This window comes from Pimephales promelas, chromosome 9, assembly GCF_988280905.1.
Source record: "Pimephales promelas chromosome 9, fPimPro1.hap1.1, whole genome shotgun sequence".
Lineage (NCBI taxonomy): Eukaryota > Metazoa > Chordata > Actinopteri > Cypriniformes > Leuciscidae > Pimephales > Pimephales promelas.
Window position 1 is genome coordinate 37,863,462 of NC_142777.1, and position 15,393 is coordinate 37,878,854.

The window sequence follows — 15,393 nt, forward strand, 5'->3', positions numbered from 1 at the left end:
GTTGATTCAATGTCAGTTTGCTATCTGGGTAGCGAGGCGGTTGTTATAGCGAATACAACCAACAACCGCCTCGCATACATTATCCCATTCATATGTCGCAATCAGCTGGCACATAAGCATTTATTAGCCTTCAACTTGTGAAATATTGATCATTTGTTGGTAGATGCGCGATCCGTTTTGTCTAACAAAACTTTGTTCGCAAAAGTTTGCTTGAATGTTGTTCGATTCAGTGCGAAAATAAATGGAAACACCTTAAAATGTCTCAAATCAATTCGATATACCAATTTGATCGCAAAACAGCATGTGACGTCATTACGTACAGGTTTTTATTCGCTTTGAAGCCGTTGGATGGAAACACACTTTCACCAGCTTTATCCGCGTGAGTTTTTTAACCGAATTTCAGATAATTCGATTGACAAGTGGATAGAAACATGGCTTCCGATGAAGAGCGAGAACATTAATGTGACTCATCGGTGTCCTTCGTCTCGTTTCCTCTGGTTTCAGAGGTCAAGCGTGGAATCGGTCTGGGAACATTCATTTATTTGGCTCTCGCCTTCTGTTATAGACCTTATGTAGCCCCGCCCCTTTTCAGCATTGCGCTCGTTGTCTTTTGTCTTCCGGGATGTGTTTTCACAGTGATCTTGCTTATTTATGAATGAACGGCTCGTTTTAAAATCTTCCCGGTCTACTGACATTTGTTAAGACATCTGCTTTAAACATTACAATCCTCATGATGACTTTTGTCAACTTTACATTAAGTAAATCCACTTCAAAAGCTAATTACTCCTGGACAGAAATGCCATAGAAATATACAGAGCGACCGAAAAAACGGAAGTTCAAAGACAATATTCTAAAGATGGCGACGCCCACGTTTCTCTGGCGCATAAGGTCTATAGAGAGCCTAAGTCCCGCCCCTCAGCTTCCGGCTCATGGAACCTTATTTCGGAAAAAATATGAATGGTAGTCAATGGCGAGAGACAACTTATCTTTTTATTCCGTCTGAACTGTGCCCTCAATTACACATATGATGTTTGTCAATTTAAAAGATAATTCTGAAAGTCAAAAACGTCGCAGTTTGTCATAAAACAGAAGAGTAACATTTAGTTTTATGTGAAAATCGCTCTATGAACTACATCTCCCAGAAGCGAAACAGAGCGAGATCGGCTGCTCGTGTGTGTGCAGTCTGGTGCAAAACACTCGTAACGTTACGATTATAACGTAAGACTGTAGAAACAATGACAGACATTAGCCTCAGTAAAGTTAGCTTCATTCATTGAGGGAAAATGTGCGCCTTTGGGGTTTGTAGTCTTTGTAATTACGTATTTTCACAGTCTTATACCTCAACGGTTTTACATCAAACTGCGACTTTCTTTACTTTAAAATGTATCTTTTAAATTGACAAACATCATATGTGTAATTCAAACCAGATCAAAATATTTGTTGTCTCTCGCCATTGACTGCCATTCAATATTTTTCCGAAATAAGGTCCCATGGTGGTCGACCGGAAGGGGAGGGACTTAGGCTCTCTATACTGAGTTCTCTTCGTAGGAAGTTTGATTGACAGGCGATCTGACCAATCAGAATCCGCCATTTCTGTCCGACAAAGCAGTCAGGAGAGTTATTATAGAGATAGTGTAGTGTATACTTTATTTTATTAACCAACATTAACAAATATTAACTAATATAATAACGCATGTATTGCTCGTTGCTGGTTATTACGTTAACTGATGTTATTGAATAAATTGATTAATAGCATATTAGTATTTGTTGTGGTTTCGAGATTGTTATCGAGAGTTGTGAAATTTTGCTGGTTTTGATATGAACTAACGATTGAAAAGTTGGTAAGCTGTAGAAACCCCAATATGAGGTAAATACTGTGTATTGATGATCAATATTCCTCATTGCTTGCAGCTGAACCTCTTCACCCAGGCCAGCATGAGGATGCCCGACTCACACAGTTTCAGCAGCATCTTAAACCAGCCCACACGCTATCATGTAAGAACACCATGATCTCTCTCGCCCTCGCTCTCTCTCTCTCTCACTCTTACTCTATCTCTCTCGCCCTCGCTCTCTCTCACTCTTACTCTATCTCTCTCGCCCTCACTCTATCTCTCTCTCTCTCACTTGCTCTATCTCTCTCACCCTTGCTCGCTCTCTCTCCCTCTATCTCTCTCACCCTCGCGCTCTCTCGCCTTCGCTCTCTCTCTCTCTCGCCCTCGCTCTCTCTCTCTCACTCAATTCAATTCAATTGAGCTTTATTGGCATGACTGTGTAAAATAGCACAATATTGCCAAAGCAATAGTAATATACAAACATATATATACATAAATAAATAAAAGTGAGAAAAAAAAACAACAACAAAAAACATTTCCATATTATGCATAAATATATCACAATAAATTAAAAAGTAATTAATCACTCTATCTCTCTCTCATCCTCACTCTCTCTTGGCCTCGCTCTCTCTCTCACTCTATCTCTCTCTCACCCTCACTCTCTCTCTCGCCCTCGCTCTCTCTCTCTCTCACTCTATCTCTCTCGCCCTCACTCTCTCTCTCACTCAATCTCTCTCGCTCTCTAGCTCTCCCTCTTTCTCTCTCGCCCTCACTCTCTCTCGCCCTCGCTCTCTCTCACTCTCTCTTTCTCACCCCCTCTCCCCCTCACTCTCTCTCCCCCTATCTCCCCCTCTCTCTCCCTCCTCCCCCTCTCTCTCTCTCGCTCATATGATGAATCATCACTGCAGATTTGACCCGTATCTCTTTCTCTGATCTCTGCTTCCCCGCGCACAGCAAATAATGAAGCGTCTCATCAAACGCTACGTCCTGAAAGCACAAGTGGACAAAGAGAACGATGAAGTGAATGAAGGTGACGTGTGATTTACACTGACATTCTGGGGTTTCTCCAACTGATGAAAACAGAATAAATGGGAACGTTTGCCACTAAAACCAACCCACTGAATTCAAATGAAAAAAAAAATGAAATAAACACTTGTTTGCAGTCAAAAAATGACCACCATAGGAAATGATTAAGATACAGTTTGTTATCAATTAGTAGTGAAAAGTAATTATGTCCGAAAACACTAGGGAATGCATAACCCTGTGTATATATTCATATATAGGACTATACTGACATCTAGTGGCCACTCAATGCTATTACAGATGGTATTATTTATTTGTTCCCCCCGTTTGCACTAATTAATTAACTAATAAATTAAAATATAAAAATATAAAATGTTATTTTATATAGAAATAAATGGTCCAAAATTAAAATATAGTTCAATAACACAGAATCCCCAAATATTAAAGTAAAAAACATTATTGAAATGAAAAATAGTGGATTAACATGGTCTGTTTTGACCATGAACAGCACAAGTGTGACTCCCACATGATGTCTGGTGTGTGTGTGTTCTGATATGTGTGTGTGATCTGTAGGCGAGCTGAAGGAGATCAAGCAGGATATATCCAGCCTGCGATACGAACTGCTGGAGGAGAAGTCTCAGGCCACGGAGGAGCTTTCAATCCTCATTCAGAAACTCAGTGACAAACTCAACCCACGTCCAGTCCATCCGCACTGACCCCTGATGACCCCTGCTGACCATTTATCCCTCTTTAATATGCAGAGATCATAAATAAGCCATTTACACACTGCAGAAGAAGGCGCTTCTCCTTTAAGGTCCTGTTAATAGAGCGTCTAGCATTAGCTCCACCCTTTAATGCTGATTGGCCTGGTGTGTTTTGATTGACAGCTCCATGTAGGCTCCACCTATTTAACAATAACTGGAAGTGCAATATGTCTTAAATGATGCTTGTACATTTAGAGACTGTATAAGCAAAGTTTCTGAATTATATCTGTTATTATTGTATATTCATGTTCTGGAGTACATCGAAAACCATACGTTTTATATACATACAACGGAAGTCATTGTGAATATTTCAGTAAGCGTAATGTACAGTTTTTCTCGAGCAAATTTAGCCAGGGATATTTAGCCTGCTTTATACATTTATTCCTTGGGAACCTGCATATGTGTAACTGAAGCTACAACGTAGATTAAATATTAGTCCGGTGTCCCCAAAACCCATTATGATTTTTCATAAATTCCCTTTCATGCAGAGTGTGATAGAGCTGTTTGTGGATGAATTTAACGTGCAGATAAATGGAGTTATTTGCTGCGTCCCAATTCGCTTACTTATACTACGCCCTAAAAGTACTCTTTTTGTGAGGAAAAAGTACATACTTTTGAGTGTGTAGCAAAAGAGTAGGCAAGCTTTGGGACATACTATCACGTCATCTTTAACGGACAGCTCTGTCGCGTGCTGCGTGCATAAACTGCCCTGTCAATCATCTTGTCACAGTTAAAATCCTCCATTCTATCTAATTTTATTTCCTACCGTTTCGGAGAGGGCATTCATCTGCCAGTTGTGGGTCTTTCATGCTCTCCTCGTGTGTTTGCAATTTGAATATAATGATGCATTTAAAACGTAATGGCTAAACGTGTCTTTACAAAAGTTCACAATGCTGCTGCAAATGCAATATAATGTGGACAACATTGAATAAATTCATTTTCGTCAGGTTAGTTACTGATAATTAATCACTCGAAGCTCTTTATCTAAACCTCTCTACACAACCGCGGGGACTCGCGCGTCCTCCGTATCGAGTACGTGTCTGTAGTTTTTTAACACTTTTTACTCGTGTTTGTAGTTCTAACCGAATCCTCGTCCAACGCGCAATGGTTTGTGGGCAATATCAGCCGTTAGAGTGTGCATCGATCTACACTTCGGATTCTGACCGGAAAAAGTCGACCATCCGGGTATCTTTGAAACACTCATTTCAACATACTACGATTTGGGACGTACTAATTCTATTTTCGAATACTATTTAGGACGGATAGTATGCGAATTGGGACGCAGGCATTGTCTCCTAAAACGAGTCACTAATTCACTTCCTATATAGGTGTGAACCTCATTTGCATAATGCCCGCCTCTGGTCGTGATTGGCTGAAGCGTCTCTTAGCCCCGCCCTCAAACACTAGTGTATCTGAGAGTGTAGAGTTTCGTGTCGAGATGATGCTGTTTTCTGAGATTGATACGGTGAAACCCACGCCATCGTTACTGTTCGCATTCTGTGATCAAGAGCTGACATTCACATATGATAATGAGCGTTTGCTTTCTGACCAATCACAGCAGAGCAGCTCTCAGAGAGGCGGGGCTTAGAGAGACACTGAGAGAAAACAAAACAATGTTAAAACCATTAGTGTTGCACGTATCTGCCGTTTGTGATCCTCACACGACTCTTGGACTGTATGTGAGAAGTTTCATGTGTGTGTGTGTGTTATTCCTTTAAGATGTTTGTTTGTTCTTCACCGGTTGTGTGATCTCCGAGCAGAAATGCTGTAAAGATCATGATCTCTCACTCATCTGTAGCCTAAACTCAGACCAGAGCTGCATAAACATGTTGAGAATCGCAGTAGTAAAGCTCGGTTTGGTCAATAGAGGGCGCCAGTTCACTTCACTGAGAGCAAGTCTGCGTCGTGTGTCAAGATCAAGGCCCTCATGATTAATTACGTGTGTAGTAATGTCCATATAAACCAGTCGGTGGTTTATTTCATGATAGACAGCCGTTTATATGTAGGATCAGAGATTCGCCTCAAACAAAATATCACGTGTGTGAAAATATGTGCAATTTAGATGTTTTTGCTTGTTTGTGTATATAGACATTTAAGCTATGCATTTTCATATCCTTATCAATGAAATGATTTTAGAGCGAAACCTAAGAAATGTAACTATGGCTGTAATACTCTAGCACTGAGACGTTTGTAATGTTTTCTATATAAAATCTATTCAAGAAAACAAATGTGTTGTGTTTCATTTGTCCTGAGCACATCACACACGTCTACAAGTGAAAATGTCTCACCATTCGAACCCGTTCTGTGTGTTTCTGAGGCGGAGATCTGGAAAACTGTCCCGTGAAGAAGGTCCTTCACCAGTTCCAGATCTGAAACAAACTCGACATGACCGTAGAAAGAGTAAGTGCATTTATCAAAGCTTTGCATCATGCTTTAAATAACTGAAATGCAGATTTAAAGGGATAGTTCACCCATAAATGTAAACTCTGTCAGTAATGACTCCCCCTCATGTTGTTCAACCCCGTCAGACTTTTTTCGTTCATCTTCGGGACACAAATGAAGATATTTCAGATTAAATCTGAGAGCTGGATCACTCCTCCATAGGCTTCTGAGGGATTGAAACTTACAGAACTTACAATACTGACAGAGTTTCATTTTGGGCCGAACTATCCCTTTACTTGGTGTTCTTATGACTGCTTTGATGTCTACACTCCTAAAAAGGTACAAAAGCTGTCATTGGGGCTGTACCTTTTCAAATGGTAATTTTGGTAATTTCTTACCTTAGTAGTACATATTAGCACCTAAAATGTACATATTAACAAGTAAAATGTGCATATTAGTACCTAAAACGTACATATTAACACCTAAAATGTACATATTAACACCTAAAATGTACATATTAGTACCTAAAATGTACATATTTACAACTAAAATGTACATATTAACACCTAAAATGTACATATTTACACCTAAAATGTACATATTAGTACCTAAAATGTACATTAACACCTAAAATGTACATATTATCACCTAAAATGTACATATTAACACCTAAAATTCACATATTAGTACCTAAAATGTACATATTAGTACCTAAAATTTACATATTTACAACTTAAATGTACATATTAACACCTAAAATGTACATATTAGCACCTAAAATGTACATATTAGTACCTAAAATTTACATATTAACACCTAAAATATACATATTAGCACCTAAAATGTACATATTAGCTCTAAAAATGTACATATTAACACCTAAAATGTACATATTAACACCTAAAATTCACATATTAGTACCTAAAATGTACATGTTAACACCTAAAACGTACAAAAGTTTACATTTTGAAAAGGTACAGCCCCAGTGACAGCTTTTGTACCTTTTTTATGAGAGTGTACACAACATAAAACTGAATACAGTAGCTTTATTTATCTTTAAATGAACCCTGAGGTGGAAGATGACCTCCTCCCCTGATATTTCTTTCTTTTGATATTAATGTTTTCCCATTTTTTGGCACCATACAGTCTTCCTCTAAAACGTTTGTATACTGTCTGTTTCTTTGAACGCGTCACATGATCATGTTGTGACCCTCAGGAGTTACAGATGATCGTTCTGGAGATGTTATTCATGATGTCCCATGGTTCAGTTGTGATATTAAATATTATGCAATGGGTCTGCAGACAATACAAGTCTAAGTTTCCACATGCAGTGATGACTAAAGAGCCGTGCAATTTGATTTCAACACAACAATCTCAAGCTATGAAATGTAATTTTGGCATAATCAGATCCTGAAATGAAGCATGCATGATACTATTATTTAAAAACATTTTATTTTTTTTTGTCAATAATAGACTAACTTGCAACTGGACCAATCAATCCCCAGAAAACAAAATTCATTGTGTAATATGGTGTCACCTTTCTCATGGTTGATAAATCACATTTATCAACCATGAACCTCAGCACACAAACAATGTGTCATAAAGTAGCTCATTTACTTTAGTGTTTTGATTATGTAGGCAATTAAAAGTTAAACACACCCCGCCTTTATACTCACTGATGACGAAATCACCCCCTATGCAGTTCACTTGAAGGAGTGAATGAAAAGGTGCAGTGACGTCCACTATGGTTTCGGACTTCACTACATGTCTGTCTTCTTAAATAACGCTCTATTTGAGGCTATAGGGGTGATTTCGGATGTGTTTTGAAGGAGGTGTGGCTTTGGAGACACTGATCGTATGCTTTCAAAGCTAGCTTGCTACTAGCCTGTCTGAAATTGCCTACCCTGCCTTTAACTGGCCACCAAACTGGTTTCCATTATGTTTTCATTCCAGCATTAGGCTATTCTCAACTGCAGAGACTAGCAAAACCATAGGCTGCCTCCATTTTCCCTCGACAGTCCTGGCATCTGGTGTTGTGTCACTGACTGGATCTGTCCCTGGAAATGTCCTTGTTTTACAGCATGTTCAAAACCGACCAACTTCGCATAAAGAATTAGCTTTAATCATAATCAGAAACATAGCATGAAAGCACAAACATAAACATTTTTTTTTCAACTGTAATTAATTACAGTTGAAAATTAAACCATTACAAAAATTAACTAAACATATTTGTTAAATGCCATTTTTACTTACTTGATGTTTTTTAAGTCACTATTTTTATTTTATTATTTTTTTATATAGTTTTGCTATTTGCAGTGGTTAATATTTACTATTTTTGTAGTATGATTTTTGGTGAATTGCATTAAAACATCATAATACAATTATTACAAGATCACGTAACCCACAACAATAATTTAAAAAATGTATTTTCCCCCGTTTTGAAATTAGTAGATATTTAAATTTAAAATAAGACTTCAATCATATTCTTACGGCTGTCGCCTGTTTTAATTTCGGAAATCAAAGGTGTTTTAGCAAGCCAGGTCAAATTTATGCTATCAAGCCTCATTGAAAAGTCAAATTTATGCTATTTTTATTCAAGCCAGGTGAATCAATTTTTAATTGGATTATTTTTTTAAGCGGAATTACTTTATACCATTTTATTTAAAGCATGTTAAATTAAAGCAGGACAGTTATGTTAAAGCAGGACTTTTATTATGAATTGTGTTTGATTGTGTTGTGTTGTGAACGGGAGCTCTATAACTTCCGTGTCAGGATGGCCGAGCGGTCTAAGGCGCTGCGTTCAGGTCGCAGTCTCCCCTGGAGGCGTGGGTTCGAATCCCACTTCTGACAAGAATCCTTTTTTTCATCGAAATAAATCCTGGAACATAATCCAACTATGACATCAGCAAGTCCTAAAGAGGCTGATGAAAGTGTTACCCATCCTACAGGACATCAGAACATTTGTTTATGTTGTGTTTTTGTCTCCGTTAGACACACCTAACCGTTCAATACAAGTTCCCCCTTCCGTTTTTTTCTTTTGTGGCATCACAAAGACGTCGCATAAAGCACTGAGTTCAGATTGCAAACACCATTCGATACCCAGACTCATGTTACAGCCCTTGTTTAACATCGGTTACCTTTCCGTGATGCTCATGAAATATTAATGTACAAATTGTTGGACGTTTTTAAATAAACTCACCTCAGCTGGAAGGAGAAATGTCACTGGAGTAACCCCGTGACAACTAGCCCTAGCATTCTCTCAAAACTCAGTGTTTACTGTAACGTTACTTCTATGTGACTCTGCTATCTTCTTCATGCTTGCACAGAAAGCTTTTCGTTGTGGTTTTATTGTGACAGTGAACTTTGAGCAGCTCAGACTGGGAGATTATGTTTGATTTGTGTGGGTTTGGAAGAAATCGAGTTCCCCAAAAGTTTACATTAAATACGTACCGTATTACGATAGAATAATAATGCTATTTAATGGCTAAAAAAATCATCCACTTTCATTCACGTAAATATCACGTTACGACACGATAGTCCGGGTGTTGTGTGTTTGGTCATCTGACCTAAGCATGCATGCTGTGACAGGAACAGGCGAGAAAGAAACCTTGCATGGATTAACATCTATTTTTTGCGGCATGAATGCATGTGTGAGCCGAAATCAACTTATCTATACTTGACAAGACAGTCTTTACTCGACGAGACGAGAGTGTGAATAACATTAGAGATGAGATGAGACGTCATTTCACCATTTAGATTAGAACATACTTAGACCCTGGCATTGATAAATTAATAGTTATGACTCTTGATTGTGACAATCTGAGAAACTATTAACCCTTTGATTTTTGTACTGTAGGTCAATCAAAATAACACACTATGGATTTCGTGCTAATTCTATTCTGGATTGTTTTCAGAAACCAAACTGGTTTCGGTAACTGCCATTCATCAAAATATCTTCTTTTGTGTTCACAAGATATAAAATAATATAGGATTGGAACAACATGAGGGTGAGTAAATAATGACAGAATTGTAGTTTTTGGGTGAACTGTCCCTTTAAAATAAACTGTATTTGCCTTTAGACAGAGAAAACTTCTATGCAGGCTAAAAGTCTGTCCTTTTGTCAGTGTTGTCATGTCATGATTTGTCATGTTGTCGAATCTTTCTTGAGAAAGCTGGACATGGAGACTATGGTAACTTGCATGTAGGCTACAGGAATAACTTCAATGTTGACCCAGTCATTTCAGGACAAGTCTGGCGAATGCAAACACACTTAGTTACAGTATGTTTGCCATGGCGTTTATATGGTGTGTTAGAGTGATTCTGCACTTCTAGTGACTGGAAGAACCAGTTCTTGGATAATCACTGCAATCACTGAGACGATTTACATACAGATATCATTGTTTGCATTAATCCTTCCTTTCGCTGTTGAAACATGCAAGTCACAGTGAACACAGGAAAGGGTTGAAGATGAGAAATGTATCGCAGCTTTTGCCTGGCTGACATATAGTTCTCCATAACTGCCCAGGAATGGGCCTAAGTTATGAAAATTGTGATTTCATAACCTCACAACTGAACATACTCAACATATACCTCACAACTGAAATTGTGCGCGAATTAATGATTTATTATGAATATAAATGATACTAGACCAAAATACTAAAATAACATAAGTTAGTTAATTCTCCACATTGTTGCATAACCACTGCTTTCATTGCCAAGGCATAATGACGTTATACTATTTACCTTGTCATGAAAAGCAAAAGATCATGCATGAAGACCTTGCCCCCTATTAAAACACACAGTTAATGATCAGGTGAATTTAAAAAGGTTCACGGTTAATGATTTTAAGTGCATGCGACTCACAACTCACACTTATTTCATTGCACACACTTGTTCAGATGATGTGACATTTAATGCTGTATATTTCATGAGCTGCTGTCGCTCCTCAGATGGACATGATCAACTAAAAGGCCTGCATTTATTCAGTTAATGTCACATTGAACACCGTACAGCAGTGTAAACACATTTATATTGTGTGCTTTATGCGTTATAGCCTTTAAACTAATGGTGATTCTGCACTTTTCACCTCCACAATGACTGAACAGGAGGAACCAGTTCTTCTGATTCAACTGCAAATACAAGATGAGGCCAGGCCAGACCATGTCTGTCATTTAACTGAGACACGTATCGAGTGTGAGTTGCATGACAGTCTCTTGAAGATTTAATGGATTCTTAATTCTTAAAGTTGACATGAAGCAGAACTTGTGATCATCTTTTCTTCACTATGTCGTATATCCGAGTGACGCTTCTGAAACAAGAACACATGTGGGCGGGGCTTGCTTTTGTCTGTGGGGATTGGATTGGATGTTTTGCTATTGGCTGATCTCATGTGAGTGACAGGTTATAGCTCCGCCCACATTATCAGAGGAGAGAAAGATTATTAATATAATAATAATGTGCACGAATTAATCATATATATACTGCATTATATTTCATATTTAATGGTTCATGATGCCTTTAAACATATAGGACATTGCAATTGACAAACCCGGGGTTGTTTTCATCAGGTTAGTAATAATCCCAGGTGTGACGAGTAACAAGCTCTTCTGAGATAAACCATGAATCTCTCTCTCTCTCTCTCTCTCTCTCTCTCTCTCTCTCTCTCTCTCTCTCTCTCTCTCTCTCTCTCTCTCTCTCTCTATATATATATATATATATGAAGAGTTCAGATGCAAAATTTCAAATGGCATTTAGAGGCTTTTGCATCTGAACTCTTCAAATATATAAATATATGTTTTCCTGCTTCTGTTTGGCCAGGATGATGGAGACCAGACCGATGCAATGAAAAACAGGCATGCAAACTGGGTGAAAATGTCCTTATCTGACCTGAACTGTGGCTTTCATCGATCATTTTTTTTCTTTGTTTTGGCATATACAACTATGAAAAAGACATGCATACCAAACCTTATTAAACCAGATTCAATCCCAAACTAGAGGAAAATGCAAGTAAATACAGTGATTCAGCTACAAGTCACAATGTTTGGTTGTCAGACTCTTGTCAGACATTATGATATTAAAAGCTGTTAATATAGTTTTTCATGCAAGTTAACTAGCCTATTAATTATAGCCTACTTATTAGCATTCATGTGAGTTTAGCCAGAGCAAATAAACAACAACAAAAAAAGTCTGCTGTACATTGAACATCAAATGTAGGCATATTCATTTTCATTTCACATGACCGGTGGCCTACTAAAACATGGGTGAGTGGAAATCAATCACTCATACGCTTTTATTAGTGTTGTCATAATACATGCAGATAAAACACACTTTGCGTGCAAACAGGGCGCGAGCGTGACTCAACAAAAACTGAAGGAGGGTTTATAAAGGAGCCTCGAGTCGCGCGCACTCCACTTCACTTCAGGCGCAGCGCGTGCACAGTCGAGATCTACTACTACACGAGTAAGTACGTCACATGCACTTTTTAGTCTTCTGCTTTTTGGTCGTCGAATGCATTACTTTACTTGCTAATAATTGCATGATTGACGGCGTCGTTACTGACTGTCAGCAGTGTGTCTGAAAATAATCATAGAGTTGATATTACATAATGGAGAATTACATAAATAGATCTTCTCGAGTAACAATCAATGCACGCATATCCAGACTGAGCTGCATTGCTTTCTAGTATAGAATAGGCCAATGCTAATCTTGTTTTCATGCCGGACTTTTTGCATCGTATGTTCGCAAATGTGACCACAATGAATGGAGTCAAATGTTACGTAATGCTCAAAACAACGGCGTTGCTAGTATGCATTTCAGTAAACAATAGTAGTAACCCCACCAATGTGATTGTGCAAGTCTAATACAATCACTGCTATACATTCCATGCATATTCTTTAACTGTTTAACTCTCTTTTTTTGTTTTGCAGTGGCTCCCTACACACTCACATACTTCGCGGTCAAAGGTTAGTATGAAAGCTGTTTCTCAATCTTGTCACATGATGCGTGTCTCGAGCAAAAGTGCAACTTTCAAACTTTACATCTAGCTCTCATATTTTAGTAGATGACTGAATGTGCATGCAACTTTAAAATGCACGTTATAAATAATATAGCTTGTTATTTGACTAGACGGAAATGCACTCTGCTCCTTTCATAATCTTGCGGCCAGCTCTTATTGTCACTCAGACATTGTGTGTGAAGCCGTTTGCCCTAGATTAGGAATGAAGAATGAATGTGAACTTCAGCCTACTGTACACGCCCACTCATAAATTGGCAAATTGCAACACAGCTCCTCATTAATGATTGAATGTGCATTTGTTATCTGTAACCAGTCTAAAGTAGTGTTTGTAGTATCATTGATTGATTGCACGTACTATAGTAACACACCCGTGTCGTGTGTGTTTGCAGGCAGATGTGGAGCCTTGAAGATGATGCTGGCCGACTACGGGCAGGAACTGAAGGAGAACCTGGTGACCTTTGACGAGTGGGGGAAGGGGGAAATAAAAGCCAGCTGTGTGAGTGTCTTTAGTTTATATAGGATTGCTATTTTAATTGTATAAATGTAAATAACCCATGTAGCTTGAGCTGAATTGCCTTGTCTGCATATTGATCATTTCTTGCTTGATTGGTTTTAGCTGTTTGGACAGTTGCCTAAACTCCAGGATGGAGACCTGGTCCTGTTTCAATCCAATGCAATGCTGAGGCATGTGGGTCGCAAACATGGTAAAAAGAGAAAAATGTTTAGTTGTTTACCCAGAAATGTAAATTCTGTCATTATTTTCTCTCTCTAAATCTGTTGATAAATATAAAGGATGATATTTTAAAGAATGTTGGTTAATGCACCCCATTATTAATTTCTATTTGGGCTGTCAAACGATTAATCGCATCCAAAATAAAAGTTTGTGTTTACGTAATATATATGGGTGCACTGTGTATCATTATTTTATATATATAAATACACACACACACGTGCTTGTATATATTTTCATGCATGTACTGTATATAGATTTATATATAATTTATATTATATTTAAATATAAATATTTTATATATAATTATTTTTTTTTCTTAAATATATACATGCATGTGTGTATTTATATATATATATATATATATATATATATATATATAAAAAATACTTATACACAGTGCACCCACATATATTATGTAAACACAAACTTTTATTTTGGATGCGATTAATCGTTTGACAGCCCTAGTGTGTACAGAACTGTCTTCATGTATGCTGTCACACATTCAGGTGCATATGGGAAAAACGACTGCGAGGCTTCTCTCATCGACATGATGAACGACAGCGTTGAGGATCTGCGCCTAAAATATATCAAGCTGATCTACCAGGAATACGTGAGTACTGGAAATCTCACAGGTGTTCAGACACTGGAAATAAAAAAAGAGCAATTTTTTAGAGCAAATGCATGATAAATATGAATGTTTTGTCAGCAATATGACCCTAGACGTGTTTATTATTTGGTGTAGGACACTGGTAAAGAAGCGTTCATCAAAGATCTGGCCAATCATCTCAAACCGTTTGATGCCATTCTGGCCAAAAACAAATCTGGCTTCCTGGTCGGCGATAAGGTGAGGCTTCTAGTAGAGATACTAACTCATTTTAGTACTGGTAAAATTTAAAGCATCACTAATGTTTCTATTCCTCACAGATCTCGTTTGCGGACTTCAACCTGTTTGACCTTCTGCTGAATCTGAAACTCCTCTCCCCCACCTGTCTGGACTCCTTCCCGGCGCTCAAGAGCTTTGTGGAGAAGACTTCAGCCCGGCCCAAAGTCAAAGCCCTGCTGGAGAATGACGACTTCAAGAAATTGCCCATCAATGGCAATGGCAAACAGTGATTCCTCTGCTCTACACATTCTCAAACAATGGCACTTTGTGTTAAAAGGCCTTAACTGGTGCTCTGTGATTTAGTTAAATATCTCGCGTCTTTGTAGGAATATGCATTTTGTATCTTTAACTGTTTTTGATGGCGTTTACTAACAGAAACTAGTATGTCAATTATTCTGAATAAAAAAAATTAAACATCCAAAATGGTTTAGTTGCTGTTTTTTTTTTTTTTTTTTTTAATATATGTTGTTGCAGAACAACCCTACACCTATTTGTGAAATTAAAATATAACCACTTTATTTGAGTTATTTTTTAAACACCCTCACGAGCTCTACTGAATATGCATGTTTGTTTATAAATAGAAATGATGTAGATAAAATGGAACAGTATGATGATATCAAAATATTTTATATGAACATTTGTATACCATTTTCATGTTATATATTAATATAGTTATATTAGATATTTATTATATTATTTAAAAAAAGTTTTCTATTAAATAAAAATATTAGAAAAATGTATAATATTGGTATGTTAATTAT

The 15,393-nt window shown here is 37.6% G+C and overlaps 2 protein-coding genes and 1 non-coding gene across 9 annotated transcripts in view; all 3 read left to right on the forward strand.

Annotated features, from left to right (window-relative positions):
• Positions 1-5,865, forward strand: part of trpc3 (transient receptor potential cation channel, subfamily C, member 3) — a 42,607-nt gene extending 36,742 nt beyond the window's left edge. For 4 of the 6 annotated variants that reach the window (XM_039655120.2, XM_089135116.1, XM_089135118.1 and 1 more), the window contains 3 exons: positions 1,912-1,995; positions 2,787-2,862; positions 3,429-5,865. In XM_039655120.2, coding sequence (XP_039511054.1) covers positions 1,912-1,995; positions 2,787-2,862; positions 3,429-3,571 — 303 coding nt within the window. In that variant the 3' untranslated portion in view covers positions 3,572-5,865. Of the gene's footprint in view, positions 1-1,911; positions 1,996-2,740; positions 2,863-3,428 lie in introns of those variants that run through there. The other 2 variants (XM_089135119.1, XM_089135120.1) reach the window with 2 other exon arrangements.
• A 2,903-nt stretch (positions 5,866-8,768) lies between these two features.
• Positions 8,769-8,851, forward strand: trnal-cag (transfer RNA leucine (anticodon CAG)). Its single transcript has one exon. It is a non-coding gene; the product is annotated as a tRNA-Leu (tRNA).
• A 3,391-nt stretch (positions 8,852-12,242) lies between these two features.
• On the forward strand, positions 12,243-15,055 carry gstp1.2 (glutathione S-transferase pi 1.2). Of its 2 annotated transcripts, XM_039655117.2 has the most exons (8): positions 12,243-12,261; positions 12,344-12,460; positions 12,928-12,963; positions 13,406-13,512; positions 13,633-13,720; positions 14,256-14,359; positions 14,492-14,593; positions 14,674-15,055. In XM_039655117.2, exons 1-8 carry the CDS (start codon positions 12,258-12,260, stop codon positions 14,860-14,862), a joined length of 747 nt encoding a protein of 248 aa, XP_039511051.2. In that variant the 5' UTR covers positions 12,243-12,257; the 3' UTR covers positions 14,863-15,055. The 2 variants fall into 2 exon arrangements, with proteins under 2 accessions (XP_039511051.2, XP_039511052.2); XM_039655118.2 differs by lacking the exon at positions 12,243-12,261 and having other exon boundaries at positions 12,355-12,464.
• The last annotated feature ends 338 nt before the right edge of the window (positions 15,056-15,393 follow it).

Excerpts from the sequence above, each read along its gene's own strand:
- gstp1.2 (XM_039655117.2), top strand. Across the intron at positions 12,461-12,927 it reads CGAGATCTACTACTACACGA|TGGCTCCCTACACACTCACA; the intron begins GTAAGTACGTCA and ends TTTGTTTTGCAG. Across the intron at positions 13,721-14,255 it reads GCATGTGGGTCGCAAACATG|GTGCATATGGGAAAAACGAC; the intron begins GTAAAAAGAGAA and ends TCACACATTCAG.